An 18,222-nucleotide genomic window follows, 5' to 3' on the forward strand; every position below is an offset into this window, starting at 1 on the left:
ATGCAGATGAAACCGGCCACAGAATGAGTTCTCTGTGGTAACCTAGAGAAGGAAGAATAGATTTCAAAACTATCATCCAACTTGTGCTGTCTTTTAACACTGTTTTGTCCAATTGTTTATTTCAGTAAGAATAATTCTGGGCTTGCTGTCCAAACTGAGAAATTTATTTGATTTTTACCTCTTCTCTTTCCTGAAAGAGACTGTATAAAACTGACGTGAGTTTATCTTCAAATGCTCAATCTGTTCTCACTAGCGAAGCCAGCTGAGCCTGGAGAGTCTTTTTAAGGTGGGGTTCTTAGCTACAAAATAAGCTTTGAAAAACAGCTAGAGGACCCACATGAAGCCTAAGCTGCCCATCTGCTACGTCTTTGTAGGGGTCCAGTTCATGCATGGTCCTTGGTTGATGCTTCAGTCTCTGCAAACCCCTCTGGGCCCTGGTTAGTGGCTCTTTGTTTTTCTTGTGGAGCATCTGTCACTTCTGGGTCCTTTTCTCTTTCCTCCCACTATTCCCCAAGACTCCCTACCCCTTAGGCAATTTTTGTCTGTGAGTCTCAGCATCTGTTTTGAGGTACTGTTGAGTAGAGCCTCTCAGAGGACAACTCTGTCAAGGGTCTGTCTGCAGGCTTAACAGTGTATCATTCATAGTGTCAGGGGTTGGCGCTCTCCAATAGGGTGGGTCTTTGGTTGGGCCAGGCATAGGTTGGACGTTTTCTCAATCTCTGCTCTATCTGCTCTATCTTTATCTCCACACATCTCACAGGCAGGGTAAATTTTGGGTCGAAGTTTTTGTGGGTAAGTTGTTGTTCCCTGCCCTTTACTAAAAGACTAGTCTATGTAGAGGGTGTCCTCTTCAGTCCCTGTGATCTCTGCTAGTAGGAGTCTGTGCTTGAATCCCCCTCATATCCTCCCAGAAGCCTACCCTGCTACTCTGTACATTATATTATTTTACCTTGGAGGACCTCTAGAAGATGGTGGTATTTCAGGAATGGTCCTTTCCAACTAAGTTGCTGAGCTGACTGACATAAAGCTGTTGTGCTACTGAATGGGACAAAGGCATGTGGCCACCCATCTGGAAAGAGATGAGTCTTGTTCAACAGTACAACTATTTACTGTACGTTACACAACATTGGTTCTCAGCCTGTGGGTTGTGACCCCCATGGGAGGCATACAGTCTTTTCACAGGGGTCACACACCAGATATTCTGCACATCAGATATTTGCATTATTATTCATAGCAGCAGCAAAATCACAGTTATAAAGTGGCAACAAAAACAATTTTATGGTTGCGGGGCAGTCACCGCAACATGAGGAACTGTATTAAAGAGTCTCAGCACTAGGAAGGTTGAGAACCACTGCTATAAAACCATCTTAAAAATGCTACAGAAAGATCTTAGATATTACTAGTACCGGAATTGTATCTGGCCTACTCTGAATTACGGCACTGCAAATGATTTCAGAAAATCTGACTTCGAGGCCTATGTTCCAGGAGATGGATGCTGGCACTCAAATGGTGCTAAATATCTAACAACTATTGAAGGGGCACCTACTTTGTGTCAGGCTCTGTTCTAAATGCTAGGGGGAAAGTGGCAAAAAGCAAGCCAGATGCCTATCGCTATGGTTTTTAAATAATAAATGGAGATCTATTATATTAGCTTACATGATACAGTGTGAATAGTTCAACAATGGCTGTCTCATCCTGGAGAGGTTGAGACAGTGTAAATTTTTTATTCGAGGTGTCCATTTCAAGTAATGTTGTGTCTGCAGAGATAGAGTCTGGCCGCTGTTGCCTTTGGTAGAAGGTCCCTCTCCTTACACGGCATGATTTGGTCACTGTCATCACATCCACGGAATGTTCTGTCTCTTAGCTAAATCTCCAGTTTTCTGAGTGGTCTGTGCTTTTCCACATGCCTGCAATAGCCTTCTTTACCTGTTTGTGGCTGATCTGTCAGTCCTTAAAATAAAAAAGCTTTCTGAGTAGCACTTGGCAAACTCCACTCCATCCCAGGACCCCATTTCTCAGCCCCTCTTCACCAGCCCCCAGCCTCGCTCACACACCCACTTTGATGCCCTTCTATCCTCTATCATCTGTCCCAGAGCACTGGGAACTTGAGATCGTGTTTGTTTCTCCCACAAGACCACTAGCCAACTGAAAGATGGCTTTTCTCCTTCTGTGTATGCACATCTCTTAGCCCAGGATTTAGAAATCAAGAGACATTTCCCATATGTTTGTTAAGTGAATAACAAGACAACAAGCTGGTAAACTTGAAAATTCTCCGAGAAAGTTGAAGTGATAGATTAAGCTCACATGGGCTGACTGATGACTAGACTCTGTTCACAGACTCAGTCTGCACCCCAAAGTCTTACTTGTTCCTTTGCAAATATGGGTCATTGATTTTAACAAGGTGGATGATTCTGTGAAGAAACATACTTTGTTCTGCATTTACCAAGAAACCGGCCAGCTGTTCTCTGAGGAATGTGTTGATGTCACATCTTTAGTTTGGATGTTGAGTCTATCAGAGTGGACAAGCAGGTAGAGGCTCTCTAGTGCCATTATGCTGAGTCTATCAGAGTGGACAGCAGGCAGAGGCTCTCTAGAGCTATTAAATCTGACCATTTTGAAAACTGCACCCAAGGACAGAAAACAAGTGAGGGCTGAGCAGGGACAGAGAAGCCACTCCCCACTGGCACAGAGCCATCTGATTGCCCTGTGTGTCATGAAGATAGCCACTCTCCACAGCATTCAGCTTCTGCTGCCCAGCACAAACCAATTTCTGAGCGATTCTTCTGGTGAATGCCTTGGGCCCGTGGATCTCACAGTTACATCTAGAAGTACTTAACAAGGAGACGCTTCAGTGTCCTGAGCACTTGGCTTTGCTTTCCTTCTAACTTGGTAATAACCATAGCCTGTGCTTTTTAAAAAATAAATGCTACCTTATCCATCCAAGTTCAAGTTACTGTACAAAAAGAAGAAGAAGAAGAAGAAGAGCCTCCTAAATATGTGTTTGGTCTGAAGTATTATCAGGATGATCAGTTTCGGGGTTAAAGGTAGTTCCCTGATTAGATTAAATGGCATGGCATCCAGAGAGTTGAGGATGCCTGTGGCCAGTCCTGATAATCCTCTAAAACATATGAAGTCCAGCTTGTGTGTAACAGGTCAATTTGAACATAAGAGAGGTATTTTGTTTGTTTGTTTGTTTGTTTTTTTATGATTGTTATCTGAACAAAATCCAATACCTCCAAAGTAGCAGGGTAAAATGGTAAAGGCTGGAGCAGAAGGCTTAAACTCAAGGCCAAATACCCTTCTCCTCTCTATTCCACCCAAACTGAAAGTTGAAGTGCTACTGGGGAAGAAAGAACACAAGAAGAGAGACAGAGACAAAGACAGAGAGAAGAGACGGGGAGGTGGGAGGGATTAATTCTGTTAGCCACCCAAGGCCATCTCATTTACCTTTTCCACCTCTTGGCTTCTGAGAAGAGAAAATGGTAAACTAAGAACAGTTCTCTCTGAAGCACCTTGGTAAGCTACTGACTCCTGAGCCTGTCTCCCCGCTTGGCAGGGTGACGTGGTAGATCTGGGATAAACACAGGAATCCGAATGATAATAAAAGTACAGGACTTGAGAACTCCCAGCAAATTTCTGCTCTCTCTCATCAGACTAAAGGAACTAGTATGTTGATGGAGGACTAGTGAGTTGGAGACAAACTTGGGATGCTTTGAAGGCTGGAGCAGAATGGAAAGATGCTTTCTGTCACATCTTCTCCAAGTTCATAGGCAAGGAAAATCCCAGGTTGCTGCTTCTGATAGTCTGTAAAAGCGAAATGCCTCTTGATTGCCTTTCCACTGATGCCATAGACCAAATTACGGTAAATTGAATCTATTAACAACCAGATGGCCTTGTAATTTGTCAAGGGTAAGGCGAGTGCACCCAGCAAGCATGCAGCAACCTCCCCCACACTTGCCCACACCTGCCAGCTTACTATGGGAGCTGAGAAAGCGGGGCATATGGCCCTCTCTCTCCCAGTCACCATCTGAGACCTTTATCCCATCCATCTTTGGCACTCCTTAGACACATTCCTTTAGTGGATCTTATTCTTATCTTCCAACTTTAAAAATAAGTGAATGCCTCTTTTATGACAGCTTCTTGGATACTTAAAATTCCCCTTCCCCAGAGCAAATCGTCTCAACTTACTACATGCGCTTACATTATGTCTAACTTAGAATAACTAAGAACAGATTTGATCCCTTTTAAAAGTGTCGATAACATGAGTTCATGTTATCAATGAAGGAGAAGGGGTTTATGTAAAATTGCTTATGTGTCTCTTCTGCATGTGGGCTTGGTTTTGTGTGTATTTGAATATGCTGGGTTTTGGGGAAAGGATTTTGTGAGGGATACATGTTGTACTGAGAAATGCAGAGTTCTATCTCCCCAATAAGCTGGGCTGGTTTAATGAGGATCTCTTCCTTTGGGAGAAATAGTTCACAAAGCAGCAGAGAGTGGGAGACCAAGAACATTATGTGCTGACCTAAAAGAGGAACCATAGGAAGTGAGAGAGGAGAAGGGAAGAGGCAGGCAGGCTGGCTGGTTGCTGAAGAGACCAGAGTCAAGAATGGACTAGACAACTGGAAAAACGGCCAGTGTTCCCAAAGCAACACAGAGAGGGGACAGAAGCCTCTCATACCAGTCCCCTGAAATCCCAGGGAAAGGTGAGATATGAGCTTTCAGGAGGTCTAGCACGTGCTGGAAATAAAATTCATTAGCCTTTCTGAAGCTACTACAAGTCAGTTTTGAAGGGAAAACGTTTAATTTGAACATAGTGCTTTCTGGAAATGCAGAAATCAATTAATCCTTGGATAGAGGAAGATTTCTTTCATATTTATACTTGCATATGTATTTATGTCTGTGTGTGTAAACCACATGTGTGCAGGTGCCCACAAAGACCAGAAGAGGGCGTCAAATCCCCTGGAGCTGGAATGACAGGTGTTTAAAAGCCATCTGATGTGGGTGCTGAGAACCAAACTTGGGTCCTCTGAAAGAGCAGCAAATGTTCTTAAGCACTGAGCCATTTATCCATCCATGGTTTTATTTCTTCTTTTAATGTATTTTGTAGTACACTTGACTGAGCCCTGAAAACTTGAACTCAAGCCACCTGAAAGAGCCGGTTATGGAATCTTCCTGAGCAATTTTCTTCTCTATTAAAAACGAGTCTCAGATCTGATACTGACCTGTCCTCCTCCAAAGTTTCTCACAAGAATTGCACAGAAACACAAATACACCTAGTGAAGGGTGGGTTTTATTGACACAAATCGCAACTCCTTGGTGGGACACTGCTTGAAGTGTCTTGTTCCACCAAACTGCTTTGGCAGAGGTGGCAGCAATCTGGAATGTAGTCCTCAGGATTAGTACATCTCTAGATCTGCTGGGAGGGTGGGAGGTGGGGGATGGGAGTTGAGGGGTCACATGAAGACTACGAAACTTCAGTGGCTTCTTCCTAGCTCAGAACACCTTACAGATAACCTGTGACAGGGCCTCTCAGTAAAGTTCATGTGTCGGCTCCCTTTTGTTACGTGCTATGTCTAAATGGTTCACCGTCATGCTTTTTTCCAAGCGGATACCGTCAAGTGCCACATTTGCGGTGTATGGGTAATACCACCAGGGGGCGCTGTGGTGACGAACCTTCATTGACTCAGAAGCCCACATTTACAGAGCGCTCCACCCACCTTGCTTCGCAGGGTGGGCTGTGCCTTTAACTTGCCCTCTCAGCAAAGTCCCTCTGGTAGACTGCTCTCAGCCTGCCTGATAAGCACAAAACTTATCTCAGAGTAAAGCGTTTCAGGATTTAAGCTTCTCTTCCAGCTAATTAGGTATTGTTTTACAGATTGGGCTGTTCCTTCTGAAAGATGAGCTTCAATTTACTTCCCCTGCCCTTTCCTTGAATTAAAACTGAACTGTAAAACATGGCCGTTTGATTGTTCAGTACAATCAAGAGATTGCTTTGTACAAGGGCTAGACATTCATCTCCGTGCTAATGCTGAGCTCATTTGGGCATCCCTTAATGGCTGCGCTGTGGATGATACAGCCTTTGTTCAGATGCCTTCCTATTTTTGAAAGGTCCCCGCAGTGGTTCATTGGCCTTTCTCTAAACAGTCATCAATGGCATTAACTCACCTTCATGCTGCCAGGGGCAAGTCCTCATCACCCCATTTTACTGACAAGAAAGAGGATGCTCAAGACCTTCAGTTTATAGTCAAGCAAATTGGTAACCAGATCTTCAGTCCTCAGAGTCTGTGAGTCCAACGTGAGTTCAGGCTTCACACCATCTGAATTCACTGAGAAGTTCTTACAACTCATGAAGAAGTATCAACCATGGGACTCTTTAAAACCTCCTGTGACCCGAAGGTCTGGTGCCTAATGGAAAAATAATGATTTCTAAAAATTGCTTTGGGGATGATGAGTTGGCCAGCAGGTAAAAGGTATTTGCTGCCCAAGCTTAGCAACCTGAGTTCCATTCTCTGGGACCCAATGGTGGAAAGAAAGAACTGGCTCCCTCTGACTCCAAATGGATGCTATGGCCTGAATGCAGACACGTGGTATGCACGTGCACACACGCACACGAAATAAGTATAAACATTTTACCACTTTTCTTCTGTAGGGGGCCGGATGTTCTCTCATCCTCAAGACTGCGCCCAGCATTTGATGAACGGAGACACTCTGAGTGGCGTTTACACCATCTTCCTCAATGGGGAGCTAAGCCACAAGTTGCAAGTATACTGTGACATGGCCACAGATGGGGGTGGCTGGATTGTAAGTACACACTGTAGGCACATGTCTTCAGGCTCCTAGTCTGCCTGGCTGGCCACCTGCGCATTACCATGTCACCATCCTTTGAGCTGTCCTTTTATCTACCCCCCTCATTTGGATCTTGGTCTCTTCACTGTCTTCGTGGCCCTCATTCCGTAGCCCACGCACAAGCAGAGAAAGGAATGATCATACATTCCTCTTTAGTTTTATTCTGCTGCTGTAATAAATACCATGACCAAAAGCAATATAGGGGAGAAAAGTGTTTACCTGGCTTATATTTTCAGGTCACATCATTGAGAGATGTGTGGGCTGGAACTCAAGCAGAAACGAAAGCAGAAAGCGTGGAGGAATTCTACTTACTGGCTCTCTCACTGGCTTATGCTCATCAACTTTTCTTATATAGCCCAGACCCACCTCCCTTGGGATGGTGCTATACTCAGTGAGCTGGCCCCTCCCACTTCAGTCAAGAAAATTCTTTATAGACACGGCCACAGGTCAATCTAGTGGAGGCAATTCTTCAGTCGAGGTTTCCTCTTCCAAGGTGACTGATTCTGTGTTGGGTCAAGTTGATTAAAAACTAACCAGGTCACATACGAAGGAATTACTGGTCTAACCCAAAGAAGGGCTGCAAGATGGCGGCCTTGCCTTGGGCTCCTTTTACAAACAGATGAATGCAAGGGGTACTGGGGGAAAAGAAAGAGGCAAGTGGATGATCCTGATTGCCAAGGGCTGATGCTAAAATGAAGAGGAGAAGAGGAGGCAACCCTAAAGAAGCCCTTGGGCTTCCCATGGTGGGGCAGTTAGTTAGTTTCTTTATCTGAGAGAGTAGCATATAATAGATCACATCTGGGGCAGAATATGGATGGTCCTCATCCTGTTCTGGACCCCTTCTTCTTCCCTAGAACTGTCATAGCTTTCAGGAAGCAGCAGTGGTTGCTGACACCATCTCCTCTCATACCTGATCAGATAGTACAGAGCAGAAGAAATAGGGCAGCTTGGAGGTGCTAGCCACTGTGCACCCGAGCGAGCCCCTGGCTCTAGACCAAGCAACAGGGGTTGAACTGGTGTGAAAGGAAACTCGGCCCCACCCACCCTCCTTTGCACACCCTTCCTAGCACTGCTCAGGTACAGCACTGGAGTGTTCGTGATCCAAAATGGGAAGGTTTTGAAGAGTTAAATGGTGACTGTACTCATAATACTCTTGGGAGACATTTTCTTTTATGTTTCTGACATATTTGTGCCTCCTCCTTAAAGCGTAATTGGAAATTGAAGCCAAGGCTGATGTATTGGAGGTTAAATGAAATTAGCACTTAAACAGCTTGGAAAGTGAATGATATGCAATTGCTTTGCCTGCAATAAGATGATGACAGTGAGTAGATGATTTGAAGTTGGTCCCAGTCCTTTGGTGAGAAATGCTTTCTACTACTCTCTGTGGTGCAAAAAGATTAATTTGAGAATCAAGCCCATTTCCCCTGACTATTTGGAGCTTGATATGTATCCCGAATCTTTTCTATATTGCAGGGGTGCAAATTAGTGTTTATATCATACACCCAAGCCTATCTGTCAGAGGTATCAGTACTTCAAGAAAAAGGGCTCCGAGCATCTCCTATAAAAATCTGCCATGGAAACATTAAGCCCGCTTCTAAAATGGTCCTGATCCTAGCTGATACTGAACCCAGTCATATTCACTTATCAATTATTAATTCTTGTTTTTCAGAGCATCTCCTCTCTCTCTTTCTCTTCACAGGTATTCCAGAGGCGGCAAAATGGCCAGACTGATTTTTTCCGGAAATGGGCTGATTATCGTGTTGGATTTGGGAATCTGGAGGACGAGTTTTGGCTAGGTAACATCCACCTTGTGTTTTCCATGGATAGGCTGTGGGTTTCTGTCCATTTCTCTCCTTTCTGTGTCTGTCTGAGATTGTCAGAAGTCTGTGTCCATTGAGAAGCTGACAGCTTGTGAATTGCTTTTGTGCCTCTTGCTCTGTTTGCCTCCTCTATTGATCTGTTTTCATCTGACTGCGGTGTTTTCCTCTTTGCTCTGTCTCTTCCCATCCTCATTAATAGTCTTTTATGCTGATGGATCTTGACATGAGGCAAGTACAAAGGCAGGGATCTGCCTGGTAGGGAACCGAGCACAGGAAGCAATGGGCAGACTGGCCCCCTCTAAGAAGCTAAGCAACCAGCCAGCCCGCCTGCAGGTCAAGAGAGAAATAATACTCTGCTGCGTTCCTGAGAGAGTGTTATTATCTGACTTGGGAGGGAAAAGGGGGGAAATGAGAGTGGCATTAGAGGGGATGTCCTAGGTCTGATACAGCGGGGACTTTAAATGGAGGTTTAGGTGGGTACAGGAAGATAAACACACTTCAGCCAGACTGATGGTGCTGATGGTGGATCATCAGTGTGTGAATGCCCACATTCTTCTGTAAGATTTTCCTAATGGCTGATAAGGGGAGGCAGAGGGAGATTCAAAGAAATGATAGTGTTGGATACTTGTACTCTTCTTTCTCCCACCCCTGCCACATTCTTGTTCAAGCAACAGCCTTCCAGATGGGATCCCTGCCTCCAGGATCACCCCCACAGTCTACATGGCAGTAGAATGATCTTCCTCATACCCCAAATCTGAGGGAAGGGTGACACTGAAAGATCAAGCCTTTCAGTGACTCCTATCACCACCCGGTAAAGCCCAGGCTCCTTAGCAAGGTCCAAGACTTCCTTCTCTCCTTCTATCTACCACCAAGCACCTTTCCCACTTCCCCAGCACCCACCTTCAAACCTGCACAACCACTGAAGTTTCTTTGCAAGAAATGCTCCTTCAGCCAATTTCCCATCCTCCAGACACCTACTTATATTCAAAGGCCCAGTTAAGCTCTTCTTCTTCCATCATAGAAGCCATACTGACTCTTTCTTTCATTCATTGCCTGTGGGATATTGGCCATGTTCTCTGGTATGGTCTAAATCATGGTGTCAATTCTACTTTGTCTGCCTAGTCTATATTAAATGTTTTTCGGGAGCTAGGATTCACCATCCATCTTTAAACATCTACCTAAGACTTCTTGAGATATATGTACCTCAAGTGTAGATATCAATCAATGATAAGAATTTATTGAGTATATGTTAAATAGCCAAAGCTATGTTTGCCAATACAGGAAATAAAAAGGTGAGAACCACTTAAAAATACCAAGAGAGAATTCAAACAAGCAAGAAAATGTGCTTCAATTTAAAACATTTTCAAACAGCTTGGGAGTCAGTAATACACATGAATCAATGTAGACATAAGTAGTCAAGACTCGTTTCTACAAAAGCCTAAACTACTGGGTACCAGGTTCACAGTTTCTGTCATTTTTGTGAAACATGTGGGCCATTCAGCACTGAGATGTCCTATATATCACTTTCTATTTAATTAAATACATGTTTTAAAGAAGCTTTATCCATTGTCAACATGGAAAGCTAGCTGCTGTGTGCCATAAATAAAAAGATGCCTCAAAAGTAAAGGTATCCTTTTAAAATGAAGAGTGAAAAGAAAGCAATAGTAATATGATTAAATGGCGGTTACATTCAGGAACACCAAGTCTATTGTTGCTGCTTCTGCTGCTGTTGCTGCTGAGAGTGATGATCAGAAAGTGATCTCTGTTCAACCGACTGTGAAATACTAGAATAAAGCTGAGACTGGGAGTTAAGATTAGGGTCAGGGCTACAGTTTCACTTTCATCTTTTAAGAAAAGCTGAGCTAGAATGTGGAACTATCCCTATTTGTTCAAGGTTATTTAGTACCTTGTTCCCACAATGTGTCTCATATCATCAGAGATGCCCTTTCACACTGGTAAATAACCCAGACTGACTGATGAAATACTGATGAAAAAGCCCCAGGAATCAGAAAAGGACAAGAGCTAAGACACTGAGGATCAGGAGAATGGAAAAGAGGAAAGTAGGGCAGGAGGGAGAGCAAAAATCCTTTTGACACATGCAAACTGGGGACAGGGAGGCAAGCCCTCAAACCAGATGAAAGGAACAAGTCAGAGAAGGAAAGACGCATGTTCAGGTGGGCTCCCTGAGAGGCACAGTGAAGCCATTGTTTAAAGTAAAGAGCTATGGGCTGTGTTGTTATTTCTCCTACTGCTGCAACAAGGTAAGAAGCTAAGCAACAAGAAAGAAAGAAAGAAAGAAAGAAAGAAAGAAAGAAAGAAAGAAAGAAAGAAAGAAAGAAAGAAAGAAAGAAGGGGTTATTTTGGCTCCTAGTTTGAGGATCCAGACCATCATGGCATCAGGCATGGCCGAAAACACAGGAAGCAGTCAGTCACGTTGCATCTGGAACACAAGGCAGAGAGGGACTAATGCTAGAACCCAGTCCCTTTCTCCTTTTTAATTCAGTTCAGGATCCCATCCCAAGTGATTCTAGCCCGCATTCAGGGGTGAACCTAATCTAGATAGTCCCTCACAGACAGATGCAAAGGCTTACGTCCAAAGGTACTTCTACATCCAGTCAAGGGAGCAATAAAGATTAAGCACTATAAGACGGTTTGCCAACAGCAGCAAGACCTGAAGCTATGCGGGTAGGCAGCGATCTCTGTGGCTAGTAACCCTATGACCGCATAGCTTATGTTCTAAGTTGTGTTATCTAGGACCGGAGACTACAACAGAGATTCTCATTCAAGTTATTTACTGGGCTGAAGTCTTCATATTAAAGTGAGCTATTGATTCGAATTATCTGAGAAGAGAATTGAAAGGACAAGGAGAGATCCAGGAAAATTGTAACTGAGTGTTGATTGAGGACTCCCTTTAGACTGAGCCCAAGAGATGCTCTGGAACATGAATTACTCCTCTGAGCAGGTCCCTATTGGGCAAGGAGGCTAGTCTTCTGAAACTCCACTTCATTAACCAGAGTCTGCTCCAAGTCATGAGGAGAAGGAAGGGGTGAGTCTCATCCAGTCAGGGGAAATTAGGCATCAAAGAGGCTGCTAGTGAGTGAGGCCCACATTCCTAGCAGGGGTTGGGTTGCCAGCTGACTAAGGGCGTCCAGGCACAACATCACCAGCAAACAGCACAACTGCACAGGTCAAGGACAGGCTGTGGGTCAGAGCTCCACAAACAACATTTGACAGCTTTCTGCTTGCAATCAAGTTAAATTTTTAAATCTTTTTTTTTCTTTTTAACATAATTTTTATTTATTATAATTTATTCACTTTGTATCCCATCTGTAGCCCCAGTTTTAAATCTTAAGCAGGTAAAGAAACCAAAGACCTGGGCCCTTGTCTGCTCACTTCACTCTCTGAACTCTCCCACAAAATGAAGAGGGAGGTTTAAGTCATCTCCAAATTTCCTTGCACCTCGACCACTTTTTAGTTCTAAACCATGGCACACTAAGACAGATAGCTGATGTCATGTCAAAGCAAAAGGCTCCAGCTCTGCTGAAAGTCTTAGAATCCTCAGCTTAGGTAGGTTGGTCAAAATCAGAGAAAATGGATATGAGAAAATATCACCAGGGGGAATCTAGGCTCTGTCTGAACCCTGGACTTAGAGAGTTTTGTACCTTAGAAGAACTTCTTAGCCCAAGGCCTGGGATGCTTAGAGATCGAGTGAGTGGGAGTTTAGAAAGACCAGTAAAGAGGGAGAAGTAGTAGATAAAGATGGAGCATATGGATGACACAAAAAAAGACCTGGAGTCAAGAGGCAAAGGGCAACAGAGGTGCATCTCAACTTATGATAGGGGTTGATACCCTGATAAGTGCTTTTCCAATGAAAACTGTTGATAAGCTTCAATACACTAATGTTTTTAGTGTTCAATACAGGAATCTACCAAACATTACAGGTTAGCTACACAGCACCCTCCAGAGTGTGGCTGTTTGTCCTTCTCTTCACATGATTAACTGGCAGCTGTGCTCATGGCTGATGTCCCACCTAAGGAGAGAATACAATACAATATAGCCCTAGCCTAGAGAAAGACCCAGATCCGAAGTGCAGTTTCTAACAAACGCAGATAGCTCTAATTCCACCATAAGATGGGAAATGCAAAAGTTCAATTATTACAAGCCTAGGACTCTATTTCTCTTACCTGTCTCTGGGAGCCCAGGAACCCTGGACAAAAGAAGGGCAGCATAATGCAAGGTGGACTGAGCCTTCTCTGGAGTCTGCAAGGAAACCCTACTGTGTCCAGATATCTTGGATGCTCTGACAATTGCTTCCTACAACTCAAACCAGAAGAATCACACCTGTTCAAGGCTTCTTGACCTTCTGCTACCATTACTGAGCATAGAAGATTATGGGGAACAGGGACAAGAGTCTTGAGCTCTGGGGCTTGTCAGTTACAAAAAAAAGACTACATGTTAGGCTCGAGCCTCAGCAGACCTGGGACGGCCTCCTCACAGGAGGATATTCAGAGTCTTGCAGGGACTGCTTGACATCAGCCCGAGAAGGGTGGAGGGCAGAACAATGTGGATGGCCCACCCCTAGTCCATAGCGCGTGTTTCTCTCTGATTGCTAAAGATGCTGGGGCGAGACTCAGTATGCAGTCTGTACTTCTCCACAGGGCTGGACAACATCCACCGGATAACAGCCCAGGGCCGCTATGAGCTGCGTGTGGATATGAGGGATGGACAGGAGGCGGTCTTTGCCTACTATGACAAGTTTGCAGTGGAAAACAACAGAAGCCTGTACAAGCTCCGCATAGGAGGCTACAATGGCACTGCAGGTACTCATGGGCCCCGTGCTGACCCTGGGGGCAGTGGGTGTGTGTTCCAGTCCTGAGCCGCAGCCAAAGCAGCAGAACTCATAGAGTTTGTCAGCTGTCTACTAGCCAGAAAGGAGGCTTGAGCAGCTGGGCCACGGGATCTGATCCCGCCTCTCCACTCAAGAGACCTGGAATCGATTTCTTTGGGCCTTTACTTTTCTCCTCTGTAAAAATTATAGTAGTGATGTCATCTGAAAAATTCTGGTAGTGATATCATCTGCTAAATTATAGTGGTGATTTCTGCCTCACTTTACAGAGCAGTCATAAAAATTGCTATAAGCGGGGTGAAATTGACTGTAAAGTTTACTGGAAAAGAATGCGATGTGAGAGTGAAGGGTTGCTTGTTTTACCTAGATTAAGCAGTGTGGACTCCCACTTAGAGTGGGCAGAACTGTTTCTCATCTTAGTAGACCTCTTCTTGCAGTGGCAGACAGGAAAATGACCTTTGAACTTATGAAACAGTTACCCATTTTTTGAGATGCTCCCCTCTCACCTATCCATCAGCAGGCATCATAGCACCCCATGAAGGAGTAGAGGTCATTGCTTAAATGTCTCTCACTGGCCATGTTGCTTCTTGTTCTCTTGTGAACCGTATAACTGGCTAGGTTCTCGGTGTTGGTTTTTATGGCTTTTTTTTTCCAAGCAGAAACAATCGTCTGTTTCAGCTCTATGTACTCACAGTTCCATGAGAATGCAGCACCTGAGCCAGCCCTAAGCCTTTACCTAATATGCTCTATTACAGTACCTTTCATGAACCCTGTTGTGCCAAGGATGCTACTATTTGGTACATAGAGTTATTGGACATTTCATTTCTCCAATTTTAGTGATAAGTGCTGGTGTTTAATTTTAACAGCATTTCCTATGACTCTGGAATTAAAATGAACATCAAGGTGTTACCCTTCCAATTACTGCATCTGCACCATTATTTCCTTCCTTAGCCACGTATTGTTATTCTAAAGAGAAGACACATGTACCTTTGTTATTGTTCACAGTTGAGTCATTCATGGTGGCAATCAGAGAAGCCTGAAGAGCCCCAACAAAAGGTTCAATTTGCCACACTTTGAGCATAAAACAGCCATTGAAATGGACATTAAACAAGATGTCAGACTAAATCATTTCAAAAACTAAATGGATACTATTCACTCCTGAGAATTAGAACTGTGCCTACAGAAAAGCCTTTCATGTTTCCCCAATGAGAAGGGAAACAAGCTCACTTACCCCAGTTTCTATCTCCCCTCTTCACCTCTCTTCATCTCTCTCTCTCTCCAATGCCATAAGTCATTTGTCTACCTTGGGCCCAGTCTTTGAAACCTCTCTGCCTGTTCTCTCTGTTACAACCCACAGAAGGCACACATGTTAAGATTACATACTTCTCCCCATGTCAGAGGCCAGTGCTGCCTAGAGCTTGGCTGGTCATTCATAGACATTAATGGTGATTTATTAGTCATAGAAATTAATGATGACTCATCTATCACCTTATATATTCGGTCCATCTTCTTCAATACGTAAGACCCTAGGTTTATTTGAGCTACCCTACCTCTAGAGTTCATATTGGATAGAAAACCATACTACCCTTCCTGGCATTTGTAATAGTTCACAGTTATTCTAGTTCGTTTTGGGGACTCTAAGAAGAACATAAAACATGGGCTCTATAATAGTAACCACCTAGTTTAATAATAATAATAAAAAAAAAAAACACCAGGAAGTACCTCTCTGCAAATGTCACTTTTAGGATAAGGATACTTATAAAAAGGTGTCTTGGGGCTAGAGGAAAGATCCTTGAAAACAGCGTATTTGACTGAAATCACTAGCAGAAAATATCTTCTGGACAAGAAGTCCCAGAAAAATTAGAGAAGGCTTGATGGGTTACTACTTGGGCCAGCTGTATGGTTGGAAGGATCAAGAGCTAAGGGCAGTAACATACACCTGTAATTAAAGTATATGAAAGGTTGAGTTGGAAGGACTGAATATTAAGGCTAGTCTGGGCTATATAACAAGATGGAGGAGAGGGGCCATGGAGGTAGGAAAGCAAGAAGAGGAGGTAGAAGAAGGAAGGAGAAGAGGGAGGGAGAGAAGAGATGGAGGAAGAGAGGGAAAGAAGAGCAGAGAGAGGTAAAGGGAGATAGAGGAAGAGAAGTTTAATTCTGGAACCTCTTGACACTGAAGGAGAAACTTAGTCCTTACATGGCAGAGAGCATATAAGTGGCATAATGGGTTTTAGAAAGAGCACTGGGACTGCCCCAAGCAGGATAAAGCTAATCTGAGTGAAGACCAGAAAGACCAACTGGTGGCTGACATATTAATCCTGATGAGAGATAATGAGAGCCCTCACTAATGGCAGGGCTCTGAGAAAGGTATGAATCTGAACAGGTGCTCAAGAGAGAACACCAGGACTTAGAGCATGTCCTGAACATATAAGGCAGATATGAGCAGGGAGGATACAAAGGCCAAGGGGACCATGTCTGAGAAATTTGGTTGGCAACATCAGAGTAGAGACCAGAAAGGGATGTGTGTAGAAAGTGAGGGTACATTCTGGTCTGCAGAAGTTGAGATGATAGGAGCACGAGTAGTCACATCATAGTCAATGAACTGAGGATTAAAGAATAGATTGATGGAGAATGAAACTGATCCAAGAATTTTTAATTTATTTATTTTTTATTAATTACAATTTATTCACTTTGTATCCCAACTGTGGCCCCATCCCTAATCTTCTCCCAATTCCACCCTTCCTCCCTCTTCTCCTCCCATGCCCCTCTCCCAGTCCACTGATAGAGGCAGTCCTCCTCCCCTTCCATCTGACCCTAGTCTATTAGTTCTCATCAGGATTGGCTGCATTGTCTTCCTCTGTGGCCTGGTAAGGCTACCCACCCCACCCCCTCAGGGGGAGGTGATCAAAGAGCCAGCCACAGAGTTTCTATCAGAGACAGCCCCTGTTCCCCTTACTAGGAAATCTACTTGGAGACTGAGCTGCCATGGGCTACATCTGTGCAGGGGTTCTAGGTTATCTCCATGCATGGTCCTTGGTTGGAGCATCAGTCTCAGAAAAGACCCCTGTGCCCAGATTTTTGATCCAGGAATTTTTAAGGGAATGGGTATGAGTATGATTTGGGATAGAGAAGGTGAAAATGGTATTTAGGAGAGAAAAGTAAGGCATCTTTTTTATCCTCTTCAAGCAGGAAGAAATAGCAAAAAGTGTTTTAGGTGGAGGGATTGGCTCTGGGTGGGTACACCTGAATCCTTCAAGATTATAAGGAGATGAGAATGGTATGAATCATGTTGCCTCCAGGACTCCTGAGGGCTGAAGGCTTCCCTGTAAGACTGACTAACCCAGAGTTCAGTGGATGCAAGGAAGGAGATGCTGAGTGGACATCAGGAGCATAGCTTGCATAGCATCAGAAGCACTTCCCTCTCAGGGGAAAACAACATTAGCCATAGCTAATATCACTTCCATTCAATATATAATTGGAGTTCCCTGCCCAGCACCTCTAGCCACAAATACTGCCAAAGGCTTCACCAGTCATTGTAAGTGAATGATGGTTCCATCTCTCACCTGGAACACTGAGTTCACCTGAGCTATTGCATAACATCCCTGACAAGAGAACACCAGTTCCCACTTGTCTGTGAGAAAGGAAATCTCACCACTTAGTTAGACAGCCTAGCTGGTAGTATCAGGTATTTTCTCTTTTCCTATTTAGCTAGAAAAAGTTCCTCTTCACAGTCGCTCTGTATTTGTCCTCACACTTCCCCACACGGCCCATGTTCCTACCCACTCCTCCTTTGGCATGGTTGTGACATTCTCGTCATCCTGTTTCTGGTAGATTGGAACTCTGGCCGCTGTTTTTCTTCTTCATGGGCAGAAGCAAGTTCTCAGTGTTGGGTATTAGGTGCAGTCTAATCAGGGCCAGAAAGCACAGGGGAAATCCAGGATGAACTTACACAGTGGAGAGCCAGAATGATCCCAGTCATTATGGCTCCTTGCTGTCCCCAAGGGTCACAATGGAATCATGAGTGTTCTGTGTCCTAGAAAGGCCTAGAGGAAATAGACAGAGGTGTTAAGATGGAGCTTTCTGGGTAAAGTTCTCAGCAAAAAAAGCTCAGTGGTGATTGGAGTTGGAAACATGGAAACTGTTAGCCTTGGCCCAGCCCTGCCCCATAAGGTAATGTAGAGGGAAAGCTCAGCAGAGTCATGCTGCGGCTCAGAAGGAACGGGGAGGTAGCCATGGTTCCACAACAAATGGAACAGCCTCCTGAATGTTTTTGTTTTCATTTTTGTTTTTGCAGGAGACTCCCTCAGCTATCACCAGGGACGCCCTTTCTCCACCGAGGACAGGGACAATGATGTTGCAGTCACCAACTGTGCCATGTCCTACAAGGGTGCTTGGTGGTATAAGAACTGCCACCGGACCAACCTCAATGGGAAGTATGGGGAGTCCAGGCACAGTCAGGTAAGCCACAGTCTGGCTGTGGTCAGAGCGGTGGGAGAGTCCAGGACTCAGGCCTTCAGTTCTACCTTTCAACAATGTTTCCCCTTTAAAAAGGAATACTCTGAGACTGAGAAAAGACCATGCAAGGGGCTCGTAGGAGGAGGAACTCATCACTTCATCATAGGCTGTAGGCTTGATGGCACTCTAACAGAAAGGAAGAAATCAGAAACCTAAGTAATCCAGACGGTTTCTCCCAAGAGACTGCAGGCCCAC

General features: G+C 44.3%; 1 protein-coding gene across 4 annotated transcripts in view; it reads left to right on the plus strand.

Annotated features, from left to right (window-relative positions):
• Tnr (tenascin R) overlaps positions 1–18,222 on the plus strand; it is a 400,956-nt gene that overhangs the window by 373,498 nt on the left and 9,236 nt on the right. For all 4 annotated transcript variants that reach the window (XM_060364535.1, XM_060364537.1, XM_060364536.1 and 1 more), the window contains 4 exons: positions 6,650–6,801; positions 8,546–8,642; positions 13,325–13,486; positions 17,807–17,970. In XM_060364535.1, coding sequence (XP_060220518.1) covers positions 6,650–6,801; positions 8,546–8,642; positions 13,325–13,486; positions 17,807–17,970 — 575 coding nt within the window. The remainder of the gene's footprint in view (positions 1–6,649; positions 6,802–8,545; positions 8,643–13,324; positions 13,487–17,806; positions 17,971–18,222) is intronic.

Source organism: Meriones unguiculatus, chromosome 11, assembly GCF_030254825.1.
Source record: "Meriones unguiculatus strain TT.TT164.6M chromosome 11, Bangor_MerUng_6.1, whole genome shotgun sequence".
Taxonomy (NCBI): Eukaryota; Metazoa; Chordata; class Mammalia; order Rodentia; family Muridae; genus Meriones; species Meriones unguiculatus.